This window comes from Anabas testudineus, chromosome 2 (assembly GCF_900324465.2).
Source record: "Anabas testudineus chromosome 2, fAnaTes1.2, whole genome shotgun sequence".
Classification (NCBI taxonomy): Eukaryota; Metazoa; Chordata; class Actinopteri; order Anabantiformes; family Anabantidae; genus Anabas; species Anabas testudineus.
The window spans coordinates 15,031,811-15,052,724 of record NC_046611.1 but is presented as its reverse complement, the minus strand read 5'-3'; the positions used below and the strand labels follow the sequence as shown (position 1 = coordinate 15,052,724).

General features: G+C 39.7%; 3 protein-coding genes across 6 annotated transcripts in view; all 3 read left to right on the top strand.

The window, feature by feature from the left end:
* The window catches only part of LOC113163505, a 1,294,879-nt gene that overhangs the window by 784,447 nt on the left and 489,518 nt on the right, over window positions 1–20,914 (top strand). The window lies entirely within an intron of this gene.
* The window catches only part of LOC113163500 (NACHT, LRR and PYD domains-containing protein 12-like), a 664,684-nt gene that overhangs the window by 278,502 nt on the left and 365,268 nt on the right, over window positions 1–20,914 (top strand). The window lies entirely within an intron of this gene.
* On the top strand, window positions 198–17,417 carry LOC113163527 (uncharacterized protein C18orf63). Of its 3 annotated transcripts, XM_026362260.1 has the most exons (15): window positions 198–1,665; window positions 2,609–2,737; window positions 2,979–3,057; window positions 4,489–4,545; window positions 4,676–4,787; window positions 6,176–6,217; window positions 6,356–6,432; window positions 7,165–7,277; window positions 8,116–8,212; window positions 8,548–8,633; window positions 8,997–9,183; window positions 11,865–12,689; window positions 13,297–13,380; window positions 14,885–14,980; window positions 17,253–17,417. In XM_026362260.1, the coding sequence occupies exons 2-15, from the start codon at window positions 2,610–2,612 to the stop codon at window positions 17,340–17,342; spliced, it is 2,073 nt and encodes a 690-aa protein (XP_026218045.1). In that variant the 5' UTR covers window positions 198–1,665; window position 2,609; the 3' UTR covers window positions 17,343–17,417. The 3 variants fall into 3 exon arrangements, with proteins under 3 accessions (XP_026218045.1, XP_026218044.1, XP_026218046.1); XM_026362259.1 differs by having other exon boundaries at window positions 198–2,737; XM_026362261.1 differs by lacking the exon at window positions 17,253–17,417 and having other exon boundaries at window positions 200–2,737; window positions 14,885–15,684.

Sequence of the window (20,914 nt, the reverse complement as noted above, 5' to 3'; positions counted from 1 at the left end):
ATTCTGGCAAACAGAAGGTTAGGCAATGTGTCTTAATCCAGGTTTTAATGTGCTAATTGAGCAAGAAGGTATAATATCTGTCTACAATTTGTATGTGGACTAGTTTTTTAAACTGATGTTTTGTTTGAATATTATAATATTAACACATAAATAAATACATATTATATAAGATAAAGAGAGTAAGTGGCAATGGGACTTCTTGCTGATCTATCATGCCTTTTGATTTTCTACAATTATTTCTGTTTTGTCCGTTTTGAGTGTTTCGTGTAGCTGTCAGTGCTATCTTGCGCGGCTTTGAATTTATTTTGAAAGGCTACCTTATCATTTCCGGTCTGATCGTATTTCTTTTTGGTTGCTTCACGTCCGTGTCCGTAACTCTGGCTGTGAGACCGCCCCCACCGTGCCTTCAGCCCTACTATTGGTCGATCCCGGTCTTACCTATGACTCTGGGGCTCTCTGATTGGTTATCATCCTGTCAGTTATCAGCGAGCCATGGGCGGGGTCGAGGTTAAGGTTTACTTGAGTTCAAGGAAGTGCTTCTCACGCATGAGGGAGTGGGTCGGCTGTCTCACGTCTCTCACGTAATACGAGCCTTGTATTCCTCACTCGCTGTGTTTCAGAGGCCAGTCGAAGGTCCGGGATTAAGGACGACACCCAGCACAGTCGTTAAACTTGTAAAAGGTCGAGAGGAGTTGGCGCCTTGTGTAGAAAGTTGTTTGTTTCCTGCTCCAGCTGCGTCCCGCCGAGTCCGAAGATTGTCTATTGACAAGTCGTATCACTCCACAGTAAAAGACAATATTGAAAATAAGCACTGACTGAGTAGTAACAGCAAATACTCACATTATACAGTAATGAGAAGCAAATGAGACTAACCAAGCTCAGATTTAGTCAAATGGGAAATGTCTCTGTTTGAGTGTTGAGTAGTGTTGAGTGGATCAGTTTGATCTACTACAGTGTCCAGATGACAAACTGAGAGTTAGAAACCAATTCACATACAAATCCAGCCACGTTTAAAGCTGTGTAAATAAACCCTGGTTAGTTTAATGAGGTGTAGAGGTTGTAGAGGTAAATGCACAGTCGATGCAAAAGGTCTCAGCACAGCTGGACTTATTAATTTAATTATTAATTTGAATGAAACAAAACAATTAGAGTTCCTTCACCTTCAGAATCTCATTATAAGTCAGGAAATGAAAACACTGACCGTCTCAGCATTTGTCTGCTGACCTTAATGTTGATTTATTTATTATACAATAACAATTCAGTTGTATTGTTGTAAATGTACAGTTACGAATTCTGGTTAATTCTGTGTTTATTGTTGTTGGTTCAATGGTTTTTATTTTCTTTTTGAGGCAGAGTGAGACATCACACCTCTCCTCTCACGTCTTTTGCTAGCAGTATTATTATTTCATGAAACTCTAACTGTAGTAGTTAATGTAATAAAAACCTGTGTTTCTCTCAGAAATTAGTATTGTTACGCTTAATCTTAAATGTATATATATAAAATTTCTGAACTAGATATCGATATTAAATGTGAAGGAACGAACTTGTCAGATTAGTTAAGTTAGCAGCAACGTTTCTTTACAGCCAGTTAGCTTGACTTAGCTACCTTTAGCTAACTAGCTTTTAGCAAACTGATTCATTTTTGGACCAAAAAGGTATCAAAAGGTGAGTGAAACGGATTTGAGACTCAAACTAACTGTCAGTTTTTATTATTGGTTATATTAATGATGTTTAAAAAGTATTTTATTTCTAATGTACCTGTGTAAAGTTCACGGTGGCTTTTATTAGCATCATAATGTTAATTTATCAAAATGTAGAATTGTAAAGTATCATTAACCTACTAATGGTTTACCAACAAATAAAACTGTATTATTATATAGCAGTTATTATCACACTCTTACATTCAATCAGTCCCACTGATGAATTGTTACTGAACAATATATAACAGTTTTTATCATTAGTTTATCACATGTACTGTAAAAGTACCTGTATGTTTGTAATTTGAATTGTGCATGTGAAGCTATGTGTAAAAGTTAATGGGTTATTATACATATATATTATTGAAATCTAAATAATCAGACTATAGATGAACGTTTGTTCTGCAGCAGTTTAACAGTAGATAAGTGATCAAACAATCTTTTGAAGACTCCTCTAATGAATTAAAGACATATAAAGACAAAGTGTTGTGGTGGAGAAGGGTTTTCTTCAACCCAGCTTATAACTGATAAACAGTAGGAGATGGTTTAGAAACTAACAGTCCAAAACAGTCCACTTCTCCAAGAGAAGTGACCAGACAGTTCAGTGCTACAGTGATTGTAACAACTGTTATTAATGCTCGATGGATGACTTGGTGAGCGGTGAATCAGTTGACTGATTTATTGTTTAGATGCTACAGATATTATCACTTGTCTACAGTATGTAAAGTGCATAGAAAAAGTACCTCGTCTTGGAGACTTTCACCTTTTTGACTACTATTCAGCAGTGGCACAGATGCTTTTTAAACATATTGTAACTTTAGCACGTGTGGAAAAAGTCTGAAAGATTAAGTCCCGATGAAGAAGAATTCTTGCTGTTGATCACCTGGGGTAAGTTGTGTTCGTGTTTGCAGGATGAGTGAAGGAGCCCCGCAGTCGTTGTTTTTCCTCAGGCTTCCAGACCTGAAGAAGCTGTTCTGTATCACACTGAGTCTACAGGAGGAGGAGGAGGACCCAAGGAGCAAACAGATCAAGACCTGCAGGTGAAGAAGTTTATTCATTAGTCACGTCACAGATCTTTACTTTATTCTTCACTGAGCTCAAAAGCTGATTTCTAAAATCAATAAAATCTTTGACAAAACTCAAACTCAACTTGACACTTTACACAGACTAAACCACTCATGCCATCTGTCAATAACACAGATCTCTTTGCACTCCTTCATTACCTTCCTCTGCACAATAAACAAAAAAATTTAAATGTAATGTATATGTGTGTGTCCACAGAGAGCTGGTGCTGCTATACACTGATATTGTGGCCTCTCCTGCTCTGGACTCCCTCACTGATATCACAGTGGTGATGGCTGTAAGAAACACTCACACACACCTGACCCTGTGTTTCCCTACCCCAAACTCTTCCTATGAGTCGGATCACGTACTGTAGTACAGAAAAAATATATAACTTGTGAAATTCTTTTTCAACATCATAATTCTTTTTTTAACATCATAAATGTGACAAAACAAATGACAAATGAGTTTAGTTTCCTGTGTAAACATGGCACACACACGAACCTCTCCACACAATGTCAGTCTGCACACTCGCTACATACCTCAGGACAAACACACCCAGCAATACAGGGCACACACACACAAATATATTCTTTCTCACACACTTCACTACTGCAGCCGATTATCAGTGTTCCAGACGGATCTGATTTCTCTTTGCAGAATGTGTTGAGATCAGTGTGTTCCCAAACAGTTTCTCTCTCACTGGAAATCTGATGATGTGCCTGACAGCTAGTAACAGCTCAGTCTGGTACTGTTGCTGGAAAACTGACGCTTTATTAAATTATTAGTTCGTACAGGCTGTGACTTAACATAAAACTAATGCAACTATTACAGACCACTCTCTGCTAGCAGCTGCACGGTCACGTGATGCCATCACCGATCAATCATTCTAACTTTCTTAGTTCAGCACCTGCCTGACAGGTACATGCATTTCAAAGACTGAGATAGCTTAGAGCAGTACTTATTGTAATTAGTAGAAGTATAAGTATTTTTTTCACTGTGTCATCCTCTCGTTTGTTTGTTTGTTTTAAGCTTGACTCTACAAGAAGAGTTTCTTTGAGCTCATCTGAAAAGTTGAAAGTGTCTAATAATCAGCTTAAAACAGTGTGATAAGCAGGAAACGTCTAGCAATAATAAAACAAGAACTGGGTCCATAGTGAAGTAGGGGATGTCTTGTTTTAAGGACTTAAAACAAGACAATATTTTGTTGTTTGAAAATCCAGACGTTTTCAATGAGAAGTTAAAATGTGAATTTAGTGTGTTCACGCACAGCTATTGTGAATCTCCTTGATCTTCAGTTGTCACGCGATCCACATGATTCTGTGAGCAGCAACACGTCTCATGTAGAGACAAGTGTGTGTGTGTGGCTCAGATATAGTTTGTATGCCCAAACTTCCTGAGCAGAGACACGCAACCGAAGTAGTTGGTTTAAATTCCAGACATTCCTGTGTGCCTGTGCTCCACACGCACATTAGTGTATGTGTTACTGACAACCCTCATTATTATGCTGATTAACATCTCCTTTCTCACTCTCCTTGAATGTGCAGTGAATGACATCAGGTCACAAACTTGTCAATCATAGGATAATAAAACATTATGTGAGCCTCCACTAATCAGTGACTTTGTAGTTTACATGAATCCAAGCAGATGTTTGTGCCAGATGTAATAAAATTCATCACATTTTTGCCATGAACACATTTAAAGTTTAGTTGTGTTTCTTCTTCTACAGATCTCGTTTTTCCAGAAAGGCATCATCCAGGCATTTGCACAGAGACACCTTCTGCAGGTGGGGTGAATGGATGGACACATGAACAGATGTCACCATTAAATTACTGTTTATTTTCATGAGTTAATCCCATTCACTTTGTCTTTTGTACCATATTCAATTGTTTGTGTGTGTGTGTGTGTATGTGTAGCTGGGCTCTCCACAGTGTTTACGTCCAGGTGTCCTCCAGTGTTGTCTGTCCTACTCTCTGATCACCAGACTGGCTCCCAGCTGGAATAAAGCAGGACTCTACCTCATCTATGGTATGGTATTTTTGACACGTGTCACATACGGGACATAGTGTATGTGCTACTGAAATTTATTTAAAAAAACTTCATTTTAAAACTTTGAACTTTGAAATTTTATTTTACATTATATGTATATTTTATATCAGGTGTCCCTGGTGCAAATGTCAAATTAAAATAATTTAATTAGGTGCAGAAAAAACTGACTTAAAAAACTTGCATGCTTTAGTGTTGCTTACATAACACAAAGATAACGGAGGAAGAGTGAAAGTTTCATGAGCACAGAACTGCCCCTCTCACAAAATCCATCTGACCTCTCAGAAACGCCACCTAGAGTTTGTTTGGTGCTGCTGTTCTTCTTCTGTGCTGTAGGAAACTTCTGATCTTATAAAGACAAATAGTCATGAACAGAAGGAAAAACTGCAGTTCATCAGCGGTCGTCCAGAGATTATTAATAAAATCAGTGTTGGTATGACTCTGCAGTTTTCTGCAGAGTCTGCTTTACAGCAAAGTCCAACCTGTAATCACTGCTCAGGGTCAAGGAAATGTGTGTGTGTGTGTGTGTGTACCTGATCAAAGTGACAGCTCAGTGTTGCAACATTCAGTCGAGCCTTCACCTCAGACCCAGTCTGACATAAAATATATGTGTGTGTCCCCATGTCTGTGTGTGATAGTTCAAATAGAAGAAGAGAAAACATTCGATTTGTGTTTTCCTACAGGTCTATAATATCATAATCATAAACATAAATTCACAAAAAAACCATGTTGACACAGAACTGGTTCAGTCTTGTGTTAAACACTTAAAAGATGTAGAGGAATTTATGGATAGCGTGTTTGTGCCTTTGTATTCTCATTCAGACAGAAGTTGTAACATTTCAAGATACCGGGGTTATACCAGGTTAATGAACATTAAAATTTGCTGCCTCAGGGTCATTGTCCACTCTCATCGTCTTTTAAAAACGCTGATGGCACCACTGGGCTTCAGTAGCAATTTAAAATAAATCTGCTTATTGAATAGAAATCCTTTCAAATCCTTGATTGAATCTGTTTGAGGCATTGGTAAAAAAATGTCTATTTTTCTTTTACTCAGTGCAGTAACACAGTAACCAAACTAACTCAAACTAAACAGAGGACAACACACTCCTCGCTGCACCTTACCCTAAATGTAATATAGGCCAGGTGTCATTTGGTGCTTAGGTAAAACTGTAAAACTGGTGCATGGCACAGTACAGTGAAGTTGGTGTCTCAGTGGCTGTTAAACCTGTGTACACTGAAGCAGTTTGTTCCAACAGTTGGATGTGTTGCCAATAAATAATTCTGTAGTGTTGACAGTGTTGGGTTAAAATGCTGAACATAGTTATATAAGAGTGAAAAGCAACATTTGGTTTCTGTTTGTTTGTTCTTAGGAAAAAATTTTCTGACTGACGGAGGGAGGATGAACTCTGTCAGTAAGTTTCACTGTGGATCATTACACCCCCCAACACACTTTCTGATGTGTGACCGTTTATTCAGTGTTTTGTAATAAACGGCATTGTCAAGTAATTCTTCTTTACGTGTGTGTGTGTGTGTGTGTGTCTGTCTGTTAGGTATGGAGTTAAGCACCAGTGAGGGTCAACTGTGCATCTGTGTTGAAGCCAACACTGTCAGGTTGCCCCCAACTACAGTAAGGCAACAAAAACACTGTATGACAATTACATTAATTTGTGACAGTGGGATTATAGTACTACCGTGTTACTAATATAACTTTACTTTATATAAAGTATAATTTTACTTTATATAATTACTTTATATAATTAAATTAATATTTAATTGTCCTCTTATGTTGTAACAGTACAGTCAGTATGAAGCTGAAGCGATTCACTAAATCACTGAACTGAATATGGTGTTTTCACCTAATGTTAACTGGTTGTGTATGCACAGTCGTTTTTAGCTTCATCTTTGACAATAGGTGAAGTGTTCTGCCAGGATTTCTTGTCTTAGTGTGTCCACTCATCAATTTGAAATACTGGTGAACTGATGGTGAACTGCTTCATTACAAAAATGTTATAATGCTCGTCATGTAGCATAATAATAAAAAAAATATAACTTATAGTATCTCACTGTCTTTTCACTGCATTGAACCTGTGTGGAGAGAGTTAACATGTTAAGGGCTGACGGTAAGATTCAAAGTGTGTGTGTGTATGTGAGTAAAGAAAGCAAAGACACAGAAACACTGTAATGAAAATTGTAGGGGCTTCTGTGTGTCATGTACCTTTCTTCAGCAGTAAAGGAAATGCTGCTAACACCAATGTGTCTCTGTGATACAGTTTGTTTGGGAATTACATACAACGACATAAGACACGGCATAAGAATAAAAAGTATCTCTTAGAGTTATTGTTCTGTGTGTTTGCTGCAGCTGCAAGACTTTAACCTCCCTCCCTTAGTGCTGACGAGGTTCTGCATTGATCCTGACTCCATCCTTAATCCCACCTCCACTGGTGCAGCCCTTTGGTGTCATGTACTGCCCAGGTAAGACAGCTCCACCTGCTGGAATCAACACTGACAGCGCAGATAGGCAAAACCCATCACAGTCTGTGAATTCCCAGCTACAACAGTATCAACACTGATGAAACATTTACAGCACTGGTAGTTTTTAAACTTTGTCTTGTAGGAGATTAGAGAAACCTGGTTTCCTGAGGTAGATTCTCCCAGAGAACTGTGATTACTTACCAGGTTTCTAATCTTTTTTTTACAAGAGCGCGTGTGCTTAAAAAAAGGCTGCAGACACTTGCCAATCTACTATCAGCTGAGAAGTGCAGCTAGATGATCATTACACAGAGTGACACAACCTCATTTTGAATCCACCCAAAATACCACTATTACCACATATTTCATTAATTCGTATCATTTTGTGCTGTAAAAACTGTCTGTGTGGCTGTCACAGCACTGTCAGTCGCCTCCCCCGACACGCATATCTAAAAAAAAAGAGAGTGACAGAGAAAGAAAAAGCAATTAGGAAGCATCTTGTCTTTCTCAGTTAAAATCTGTGAACCTCGCTTCCAAAATCAGCCTAGGGCAGAGGAGAAATCAGATTACTCTTTTACTGCATGTATACTTGGATTTCCAAAAAACAGGTTTCTTGGTAATGTAAATGCATTCCCTGATATAGAAAAATATAAAATAAAAAGCTGGTTTCTCTCAGTAACCTGACTACGGTCCATGGAAACGCACTGACTGAGTGTGAGCAGCAGGTGGAGCTGCATCTCTGTTTAAACAGACTCAGCAGATTCTACCTTTGCTCTGTCCTGATGCACCATGTATTTTTTTATCTCTCACCTACTAATTCTGTATATGTCTGTGTGTTAAGCATGAAGAAAGGTCAGATTATCACCATTAGTCGTCAGCTGCCCAGAGATGGACCCTTTAGGACCTACAGAGACCTGCAGAACCACTGGAACCACCTGGTACACAACACATACACACTTTTATTTTCAAGGTAGAACATATATCAGAGACTAAGAGGCAGGAAGAAAAAAAGGCCTTAATTAGTTGCTTAATTTTTACCCTGAATTGCCATAGCAACCATTTGCTATGTTTGTAGGAGTCTTAAAACAGTACGATCACATAGAAACAAAGTTCTGAGTCATTTAAAATAAAGATACAAATAGAAATCATCATTACTGAAGCAAAACACTAAAGAACTGAAAACTGTATTTTAATCAGTCTCATAGCGCTGACACATAGTGTAAAATCAGTGTATCAGAAGGTTTCACTCTGATATTGTGGTTGTGTTTTCCAGTATGGTTACAGACTCCCTGATCTTGCAGAGGAGGAGGTGGTGTACTGCAGCGTCTACTTCAGACTGCTGGGGGACAGACTCTTCACGTATCCTGAAACACTCATAATGAACTATGTGGCTTATTGAACATTAATTGTCACAGTATAGCAACAATAATGCGGAAGGTTTCCAAATCACTAAACTCCTGTCGGTAATTAGGTCAGGGCAGGAGGAAGTGATGAGAGAAAGGAAAGACAGAAAGAAGCGATGGACATCTGTCAGACTGTGACATTAATATAAAAATAGCTAATAAAATGTACAAAACCTGAGGTTTTAAATGTAACATTATATCTGACACATAAGCTGAAAGCAGGAATTTGGTTATTTACATTCAGAAATACCCAGCTTTAGTGAACTGTTTATGTGATCCCTAACCTGCAGAATGCTCCTTAAACCATGCTCCTGTGTAGATACCCTCTGAGCTGCATCCGCCTGCAGCCGGTGCAGCGCTGCCCTCGGGTTGACCTGCAGGGGGCACTGGGCTCCTTCCTATCTGACATCAGGGTCAACCTGCAGAGCGTGTGTGGCTTCCCTGCTTGTGTGACCAACAAACCCTGTTACCACACCGTCAGTCTGAACACGGCTGCCACAGTACAGGTACACACAACTACTGCATTCATATAGCTTCACAGTAAACCTGTCTGGGTTATACTCAGAGAGTAGGTAGGTTACCTGTCTTGTGAGGCATTCATAGACAGGATAGAGTGTAGGTCATCTGTGTTTCAAAAGGTCCCAGTCGCAACAATTAACACAAACTATGTTCACTGTCCAACTGTGGATAAGAACTATTGTCACACCCCGAATGTTAATCATTGCAGAAAATAGTTCCCAACAAATGGACATTATATTAATGTTTGAGTAACATTTGTTATAAAAATAGGAAACTATTGAACCTTTTTATACATGAAAGTATATCTGTGAACCATTTTCAAAGATTTGTGTCTGTATTGGGAATCAATGACCTTGGGCTTGAGTGCTACAGACAGGTTGGAGAATTTGTTATTCATTATCTTATGTGTTGTGAATGCACATGTATTTTGGACTTTTCATTGGATTTTTTGAAAGCCACATAACCATGACATTTTGCTACTACATTCTAATTAAGACTAAGTAGTGGCATATGTTGTTTGTAAAAACCAGCAGCATCCATTGAAAATCTGCATAACAGCATTGCCTTCACTCAAAACATCCGTCAGGTGTAAGTTGAATTTACTGTACTTCTAATCTTAACCCTAACAAAACAAAACAAAAAAAATCTCTTTCTTTCTTTCACTCACATAGAACCTGACATACAGGCTGTTTTTTATGTGTTGAGGTCAAGGAGAGAAAGTAATTATCAGACCATTTCCCATCCAGTAAAATCTTCACTGCCACTTTTATAACCACAGACGTGCTGCACCGAAGGGAAGGAGGTGGAGGGATTTAAAGGATTCATTTTCATGAAACAGCTCTCAAGAAGAAGGTAAAGGTTTCTGGGTGTGCAGATGTCACATTCAGTAATACTGGTGAAGATAGAAGAAAACATCTTCATCATGGTCTTTGGCAAGGCAAATTATGTAGTGTCTGTATAGAAGAAACAGGTTTCTCATGACGTGTTTCTTATTGTCTCAAGGCCGAGTTTTCTGCCAGCAGATTGAAAGTTATTTAGCATTGTTAGAAAACTTTGAGAAGCATATTCAGAAATAAAAAAAAGGCATTTTAACATTTCTGTGGAAATCAGATCTCCTTTTTTAAAATAAATTAATGATAGTTCATTAATGAAGTTCATTTAGAAAGAGAATGTGTTTTGCCCACAAGGTAAAAGTGAACCACTCTCTCTTCACATCAGATGTTGTATTTAATACTTTTAATACTGTTAGTGAGCTCCAAACTTTCAGTGAAGCTCTAAATTGTCTTTCTAACACTGCAGTGAAGCCGCTGGAATTAAAGTTATTTTTCATCTTGAAAGCTCAATCTGCCCATGTAGAGAAAAAAGTGTTTTCTTATTCACAGGAGTATTCACTAGAGTGTGTATACTTCAGAAACTCTGCATGGAGAAACACATGGAGAGATCAATTCAGTGCTCACAGAGTGAAACTAAAATATTTATAGTGTTCAGCAGGACTCATCTTCATCTCCTGAAAGAGCTGAAGGACGACTTATTTCCTTTGTGGACAACAACTAAATGAAAGCTCTCGTTTAAAGAGAATATTTCATATACTTTCTAACCTTTCTTGTTTAGACTCCACAAATCACTTTCAACATGTTCCATCAGAAACCTGCAGTTTAATAAATTAAGTTAAATTAAGTTTAATTTGATTTAAACGCTGTTCCCACTAAAGCTTTAATTAATGATCATCACAGTCTATACCCAAACCTCAACCAGGTGTTTTACTTGTCCAGTCCCAGACAGATACCATAATAAAGGACCAGGAGTAGAGCCCAGACCTTGTTTGAGGTTCTGCACCTTGTGTTGCTTTCACTGTCCAAACATGTGTTGAGCATTCCTGTAATCCGTTACTTAGAAGCTATTTTGTGCTGTTATTGGAAAATGTTTGAACTAAACTGATATCTGCCAGTTACCTCAGAGATGGTTGGTGTTTGTACGTTCTTATTTCTGTATGTAGTAGAATTTTAAAGGTTTTATTTAACAAGGAGAGTGATAGTCCTTTTTTGGTGCATCAACTTTTAACCTAATGATTTAATTTGTAAAAATCTTTTTTTTTGCTGTTGCAGAATGTTTTCTTGTGTATCTGTGAATAAATTGTTCCATCTGGGAATCTGTGAAGTTCTGCTTCTATTTCAACGCGATTTATACCTAAACGTGATCTTTGTCTAGCTGGAGTCATAACACGCACAAAGCATAGTGTGAAATATTTATCAAAACGCTTCCAAACCTCAGGCTCCCCAGGAGATCTATGACACACAGTGAGTAGAGAAACACTCGGTTACAAAAACTGGTTTGCTTTATATTTTTTCTCAGAAGTCTGGTGAAACAAAAATCCCTTTCCAGTCTAAGTGGTTATAACTTACGTTCGTCCACACTGGGGACTTAACCTGTGAAATGTGGATAGACATTGGTTAATTATATTGAAACCCATGAAAGCTTATTTTTATGGCTCGACCATTAGAGTGAGTGTTTCTCCAAAAGCCCTTTACACCCTTGGAACCCTGGATCAGAATTTAACATGATGTTTTCCACACGGAGACATGCTCACCATGTACAAGTTCTGATGTGTTCTTCTGTGTAAACAAAGTTGAAGTTTATTCTCTACTGAAGTCTCTTTTTTTCTCTTCAGGCGTTGAGTGAGCAGGTCAATTTAAACAGCTCCTCGTCCACCAGGCTGGTCCTCACCCAGCTCCCTGCTCCTCCTCCTCCTCGAATTCTGAAGCCTTTCTTTGGGTCGCAGCCTCTGTCCCAGCAGGACCAAGCTCAGGGACATGGTCATAGCCAAGGGGGCACAGGATCCAAGGACGGGCCTCTGACATCCTCGTCACACGTATCTTATTCCTCAGGTTACCAATCAGCTCCTTCACTCTCCTCCTCCTCTTCTTCTGTTCCACTCTTGCAGCCAGCTTCATCCCTCACCTCGTCCATCTCCTCCTCACTCGCCTCCCCTCCACCTCTCTCGACTCAGACACTGATGAATCCCGCTCCTAAATTGGTTCCCATCTTCAAGAACAAGCGCCCATCGCGCCACGTTAACGTTGCCCTGTTGCGGGTGCAGAAGCAGCAGCAGAGTGGAGGAGTGAAGGAAAAAGAGAGGGTGATGATACCTACCCCTGGGAAGAACAACTCCACAACTCGTCCTTCATCCTCTTCTGCATCTCTCCCAATTCCTGCTCTGCCCACTATTCCTTGCTTCAACCGTTGTCTCAACCCTCACAGCAGCACAGCTCACCCAAAACTCAACTTTAGCCTCAGCCTTGAATCAAAGTCTAAACCTGGATTCAAACTTGCTTCAAAACCAGAGAAACTTAAACTCAAGTCTATCCTCAAAACCAGCTCTGGAAGACATGCTGTGCAGGGGGGAACCATGCAACTATTAGCTGCACCACACGAAGCTCCTCCTCTGCCATCTTCTGACGTCTCCAACACAGAAACCTCCAAGAGCAGTGGAGGGGTAAGTGTGGTTACTCTGGAGTCTAGTTAGTTTAGATGTGAAACATCAGATTTATTTCCATCATTTTGACAGTTAAATAATCAGTTGGGTTAGTTTGATCAGTGTACTGTAGTCACAGTGGTATTTTTTACGTTGTAGAGGATCAATAAAGAAAGAAAAAAAACTGAAGAGTAAGACTGATGAACACTGCAATTAGCTTTTGATTTTAACTTCCAAACTAGAAAAACACCAGGTCCCCCTAGAAGTCCTCAGATTTAAACCATACTGCTGCTAAATCAGGTTTAGTTTAACAACACAATGTCGCTGTAGTAGCTTTAAACTGTTCAGATTCTTATGCTGGAAATGTAACAGCTCAGGCAGCAATAACTAATCATATGCAATTGTTCATTAGAAAAAAAATATTTTTTATCTGTATTTTTTATGTTCTTTACAGGTTTTACTAGGATCAGGTTTATAGCAAAAACTAAAATGTTCACTCTGTTAGGAAATACGTTGGCTGCAGAAGAGTTGTGTATATCTGTGGACAGTTACTGAAATGTGTATTGTCACTAATGTGCTTCAGGCTGCATGAATATACTTTTTAGCTGCCCTGTGTTTGTTTATACAGAGAGTGATGTGTGAGTCAAAGGTGAAGAAATCCCGAGCTGTTACACGAGATGTGGATGTGGAGAAAATGGCCAGAAACAATCAGGTCAGGACACAAACTGAACTGCATACCTCTTTTCTTTCCCTCATTCTCCTCTTTATTCTGTTCTTCCCATTAACACACACCCCTGGTGGATGTTGTTGTCCTGGTTCTTCCTGGACTACTGCTGAATATTATGTGTGAAAATCATCTCTGTCCTTCATGCAGTTTGTTTTTGTGTCCAGGCATTGTCAGGAGATGTGATCTGATCTTCACCAAAGTCGCAAATAACAACACTATATTTCTAAGCTTTTTCAACCATCACTCTTTATGTTTAATGGGTGTGTTCAGTAAGGACATGAAATATCAATGTTTGTGTTTTATCAGCTTAGACATATTGTGTTTGTTGTTATTTGTTACTTTGGTGAAGATCAGATCACATTTCACGACCAGTTTATGCAGAAAACCTGGAAATGCCCTTTATTTTCTGTATCCTGTGTGCACAATGACCCACATGACAGACATTTAGTTATTTGTTAAGGTTATAATTTATGACTGTGTCCACCACACAGAGACTTCCAGTGGGGTAGTTTGGAGTATGTCCAGCTCTGCAGAATAGAAAAGTTGTTTCTCCATTTTGTTTTCTGGCGTGTAATGAACACTGCAGCCTCACAGGAGCATTAGTGTGGCAATAACGTTTGTCTTCTTTAAATTATTGTGTAAGTGTAAAGAGTAGGAGGAACAAAAGATTTCAGATGTGATGAATTCCCCGTGTATCAACTTGTACTATATGTGCAGCTTTAACTCCCTCATAAACATCCTTTAGGAGGACAGCGTACATTAATGTGATGTATTAAAGTGTGTCAGCCTGATGAATCGCATCCACGCTGTTGTGTCATCCTCGGTTTCCTTACAAAGATCTTTTCAGAGGAGGGTAAAGACTTTTAAAGTGATGAATGGTCAGGAGGAGGTGGGAGCCCACAGGGAGCCGAGTGGATTAATAACAACATTAATCAGTTTTACAGCTCCAACCTGCAAGTTTTCAAGAACAATACATCAGTTCCATTTTCAGTTTTACTGTTATTTACACAGCGTCGCCGCTGGACACATTGTTCTGTAGTAGTTTTACAAACTGTTTAAAATATTCCTTTTATCTGAGGGCAACGACACAGTTCACATGCGTCCCACTCCTTCCTGATTCAACTTTCACCTGAGAAATAGTGACGTTCTCCAGTGTCCTGCCAGACTGAGGGAAATAGTGTTTGTTCTTGTTTTTTAATTTAGTTGCAAGAAGATACAAGCAGCAGATAAATGGGTTTTGGGGGGGGCTGGACCTTTAGCTCTTTCTGTTTTGGCCTCTCTTTCTGTCTTCTGCCACCACATGCCCTCATATGTTCCCTTCATTTCCTCTCCTCTCCTGTTGCAGCCTTTCGAGTGCAGACTGTTTCCTCCTTGTCACGAGTCGTGCATTTCAGTCCTGTTTCTTTCCATCATTTATCTTTCTTTCACCTCTATTTGTTACTCTTTATCTCTTTATCTTTTATTTTGTCTTGTGTTTCTTTCTTTCCAGTTGTCCAAGCTGAACTCTGCAACTCTGTTGGCCTGGTTGAAAGGAAGAGGTGTGCTCCTTAGTGCCAAACACAAGAAGGAGGAGCTGATGCTGAAGGTCATGGCCTGTCTGGCTGAGGCCTGACACTCACACACACACTCACAACATATCTACTTAATAGACTTACTTTGCAGTATTAATTCTGTGCTAAGCTCCTCATTTAAGGATTTGATGTAAAATCTGGCCATCTTATCACAGAGCAGCTGGAAAAGATGAGAGCAGCTCATCCTTGCTAATTGAGATGCTGAAGATTTGCCAAAATTAAATTCTCATGTCAGATAAAGTCTCTGTAGGGTCCACAGGAGTCGACAGATTGAAACTACAAAGTTAAATGTGATCTCTTGGAAGTTTTTCTCTCATGTCTCTTTGAGTTTGTTCAAAGCGTCACATTGTTCGGGTTCACTGATGTTACATTTATCCCTGATTAACCTGTCACTGACATCTGCACTGTCATGTACTGAACTATAGTTTCACTTCTTTAATTCAGGATGTGTTTATGATTTACACTTTTAGAAACCTTTAACATTAAACCTTACGATGAGTTCTCTGTATTTCAGAAATAGAGACATGAATCATCAAATAAACCTCATAAAAGATAATATTAAACTAACGACTTAAGTGGTAGTAGGTTTCCATACCCGTGTTAAAATGTTAAACTGATCTTTGTGGTTGTTGCAGTTTTAATATTTTCTTCTTGACGTTAGTTACCCAGTAGCTGCACATTGTTGAATGTTGTCATATTTATACAGAAATATTAAAAGGTTTTATATCTTTCTCACTAAAATCTGAGTCAACAGTCATACTTATTTCTAATCTAACATGGTAATAGTTAGCTGCCGTATGAGAAAAGCAGACTTTTCTGTGGGTTGACATGATCTCTGTCTGTGTTCATGCTCTTGGTCTGCAGAGTGAAGACAGTTTGACTCTTTCACCAGTTAAGTGAGGACGGTCTCCACTTTCTCTCACCTCTCTCAAAGGGCTGTTGAAGGGTTAAGCCTTGGTTTTAGAGTCACTGTAGGTCAGAACTAGGTTAGGGAAGACATTATGTCCGTGAATGTTCTCACAAACATAGCAACAAGAGTGTGCGTGTCTCTACAAATCAATCTCTTCCTGGAATGAGGATAAACATTAAAACTGTGAGATCATGTGTGATCCCGCTGTATTTGGTGATTAGTAGTTCACAAGACGAATGACTACTGAGCTAAAATCTGCTCTAAATGTAACTGCTGTAACAATATGTGAGAGCATCAGTTACTGGGCTTTTTGTTTGGATACTGGTTTCCAAATGCGAAGCAAGAGGATTTATTAAATAAATCTTAGTCTCTTAGAGTCATTTGAGCTAGAGGGTTGGACGTGTTCCACAAACATGAGACACAAGTTTGTAGTCAGAGAAAATTCAAAATAATTACAAATAACAATAATCTGTTCCATCACAAGAAGTAGAAATGTAAAGTGGCATGAAAACAAAAGCACCTGAGTAAATGCTCTTAGCTGCGTCAGTGTAGCTTCGATGTGTAGCTTTACACATATTGTGGCATGTAGCAATGAAGGTGTGAGCACAGTTTAACTAGCAGACATCTTATTGTTTCTCATACACTGAGAAGTAGATAATTGTGTGATCAAATAAAAGAAAATTGTTGTCATCAGAGGATCAGAGCAGTTGATCAGACCAGAACTGAGCCCAGAGATGTTATTACGTTATAAACAAATACAGAGAAGTCAACACATTCTGAGGACTAAATGTGTTCTGGCTCATAGGTTTTGGAGTTGCAGACTTTATCAGGATACAAATCTACTCTGTTTAGCAGCACTACCATGTAAGCATGTAATAGACACAGATACAGTTGTGGTTTGAGATGACGTTAACATTTAAACATGATACTCTACGTGGTGTTAAGGCTCCGGACACTGACTTATGGGGACACTAGAGAAGTTTGACTGTGTGAACAGAGTCTGTTGTTGGTCTAGCAGTTATAGAGATATTTCAGTCTGTCAGAAAAACAACTTAAAGCTTCTCTTTAAATGTGGAGGTGTGAACATCTTTGGTGATTTGCAGCTTTCTCTGCGATGAGAGTAACTTAACAAGCAGCACTTTAGCTCCAGAGCACACATCAACTTCTCACCATTAACCTTCACAGTAATTTATGGTTTAAAGTCGACCTCCTGCGTTGCGTACAGGACGTTCTCTCTGACTGCTAGCTCTCAGTGTACACACACACACACACACACACACACACACACACACACACACACACACACACTATAAAACACACACAGCTTGCTGGTGCATATCCATCACTCTGACTTTCTCCTGGTTTTTATCCCACAGAAACAAAAGAGCCTTTGTGCTGGATCTGGACTGGGTCTCTCTGCAGCCTCGCCAGCTTCTCCACATGAGGATTTAGGAATTAGGCAATAAAAACGTAGGCAGTGGGGTTTATTCTGTGGGTCCGCAGAGTGTAAAAGCAGCTGTGAGCGTGTCCACATGTTATCCCGGTTTGTAAACACGTTTTCTCTTCCCATTCTGCCTGAACCTATCCAGATGAAACAGCAAAGGCATTAGGATCAGGGGTGGCACAGTAGTTCATTCTTTAGAGCATTAGGAGGACTCACCTCTTCCACGTGTGGTTCTAAACATATGTGATGCAGCAGTATCATTATCTGGAAGCATTTTAAAAGTGACTGTGAAGGGGGGCGACAGTGGATCAGTTTGTATGAGTGGTCTCCCACCCGGAGTGGTAACCCAGTGACTTTAGGGTCGGTTATTCACGGCCGAGCTAGCTGTCTGTCAAAGTGTCCCCGGACAAAACACTGAGCCCCCACGCTGTCCGGGGTTGCGTCAGGAAGGGCATCCAGAGTAAAACCTGTGCCAAATAAATGTGAGGACCGTTGCCCTGTTGTTACTTTATCCAGTCGCTGAACTTTCCTCAAGGTCAGATTTGACGTATGGCTCAGTGGAACATCAGCAGTGAGACAGGTCGCTGACGCAGAAGGGGGGAACTGTGGATAAAGGATGTTTTATTGGGAATAGAAAAGCTTTTTCTTTGCATATTTTAAATTCAGTTTCCTAGTTAATGGAAAATCTGAAACAAGTGAACGATCGAGAGAGTATGATCCTGTATGAATGTGGAGATCTGTCCGTCAGCGATCAGTGACGTCCTTCAAATGTGAAAATACACCACAGCTTCTCATCTGCACATTTATTTGGCTCTTAAATGATTCTGATTATTAATCACTGAACATTTTTACGTGTAATGAGTAAACTCAGGAGGTTTCAATAGACAGTTCTTAATAAACCAAACTAAACTAAGTGAAAATTATTACTGATTCTCAAAGTGTGTGTATAAATCTTTCTGTGGTTTACTTGTGAAAAAGGGAAGTGTACTACTGTAAACCTGTACTTTTTACTCCCTTACATGTAGTATAGATATGGTTCAGATTCAACTTAATAACATAACAGATTATTATTATTTTTATTATTAGGTTTAGGGGGTTTATATAAATAACCCAGCTGCTAAAAGAAGGTGATAAAACCATCAATAATTAGATCCAATAGTATCATTACTATAAAATCAGTGTAACATGAATTCTACAGTGCAGTACCGATACTTTGACTCCAGTAGAAATGTGTGTACGTTGTGACTCACAACTTCAAAGGCTTGTAGGTTAGTTTAGAGTATTCAGAGAGTTCCATCACAGCCATTAGTCAGGTCACACTCTCAGTTTAGTTTCTCTACAGTAATATCCTCTTTACACCGGAGAAGTTTCTGTAACACCCTGCTCTAAACTGTCAGCTTGTTCATATACACAGTGTCTGTGTGTGTGTGAGTGTGTGTGTGAGTGTGTCCAGTCAGATTCCCTGCTGGTGAAATCACTGTTAGCTGTCAAGCGTTACATCCCTCCACTCTCTGGATATCAACACTTTGAAGCATCTGGCTCCATCTCATGAGTCACATATAACCTGTGACCCACACACACACACACACACACACACACACACACACACACACACAGTCTGAGATAATGGAATTCCTCAGCGTCCCAAACCTCTCACAGCTCAGAATAGGGTTCATGACAGGGAGGCTGTCAAAATGCAGCATGGGAAACATGAGACTTGTCACAGAGCACTGGGGGGAGGGGAAGGAGAGTGTGAGCTCAGCTGAGAGGGACACAATGCATTGATGGCAAATTTTCACATGATACACCCCCCAACTGCAACACAGAAAGGCCAGACGACCAACAGGTGACTGCAGACGGACTTGTCCTGGATTTGTCCTGCACATGTGTCCACCTGAACCACGTCAGGTGGACAAATTAGTGTAGCGTGTGATCACTGTTGCAGTTTAGTTGCGTAGAAACATACACTTATTAATTATTGTCTTCATTAACTGTTATTTGCTTGCTTGGTTTTTATACCTGATTAGTTAATCAGATCATGAATAAAATCTTTTAACAGTCCCTCCTCTACTACATATTGAGTGACTTAATACTTGTGTGTACATTAAAGTACTAAATACTGTCAGGTGACAGACTGATTAAGATACTTATGTACTTATTAATATTTTAGTAGCTTTAGCTTGTGGTGTGTACAGTGTCATAGTGAGGCGGTGATTTCTGCATGGAGCACGAGTAGATGGCTCTCAGGCGGATGCTGAGCCCTCACACACACAAATGCACATTCAATACACACAACAAGGTGTAAAGAAATAAGAGTTTTGATTAAAAAGCTTCAGCTTCAAGGTTCATCCTCTTCCCTTTTATCTCGCTTTCCTCGTTTCCTGTGATGTGAAACTGATTAGTCCGACCTCCCTCACACTCCAGCACTTATCCTGTCTTTCATCCTCCGTGCTCCTTCTTTCCCAGCAGGGTGCATCCTCCTCCTTTTCTTTAGTTTTTGTTCCGGCTCTTATTCATCATTTTTGTGATGTCCGCGCGTAACTGTTGTCCCTACGTCTGCTTTCGTCTTTCTCTTTCTGTCTCACACAGTGTGGAAACAGCCTTAATAGCACAAACCGGAGAGGAGAAGGCTGCACACATGTTGGCGATTGGGTTTAAATGGGAGCAGATATGTAAATGTACACAAAACAGACCCGAGCTGCATAATAAGAAGTTGAGCAGAGTTTGGTGCAGATGGCCTGCAGCCATAATGTGCTGGGGTTCAGTGATGTGTCTGTAATCAATAACAGGCCTGATAGAAACACAGTGAGGCCACAGAGTCAGGACTGGTAGACTGGCAGGCTCTTACGGGACGTCCCACTTGTTGTCCTCTGACATGTTTCTGTCTTTTCTCCAGGCGGTGGCTCGACTCCCTCTTTTATCCACGCAGCAGTTTTTCTCTCCGCCAAGACAATCGAGCTGTCCCCGCGGGTCTGAAATGGATTCGTGCTCTTCTCTTTTTCCTCTCTGTCCTTTTTCCCATCTGTTTATGCAGACGTATAAAAGGCAAACACGAGGACAAAAGAGTCACTGACAGCCGAGGACAAAGAGAGAAATATCTGTGTGAGCTTATAAAACGTCTCATTTCACCTTCGCTGTGTGTGTTCCTGGACTCCACCTTCGTATGAAACTGAACCTGAGTTTTTGTGGAAGTCCCAAACATCAGACTCTTCATCTACATTGACGTCACACATCCTTTCTCATGACTTGTGTAATGTAGGACAGGTTCATGTCAGGTCTGTGTCCTTATGTTGGGATTCCTCTGGATATTTTGTGCTACTTCCTTTAATTTCTGTTATTATACTTAAATCGTTTTGGCCCAGTTGCTGATGTTTGTCTTCACAGAGGCTTTGGCTGAAAGGTTTAGGGTATTTAGGGTTGTTGTAATAAACGTCAGGAGTGTAACTTTACTATCAAAACAGTCAGAGATCCCTTAAGTCCAAAACATAATCCAGATATTTTTGGACTTGATCCTCCGGAGGTAATAAGTTGTTGGTGAGATTTGATTTTCATCTCAGCATGTTACACAATTAACTTCTTGTTGCTCTTGGACAA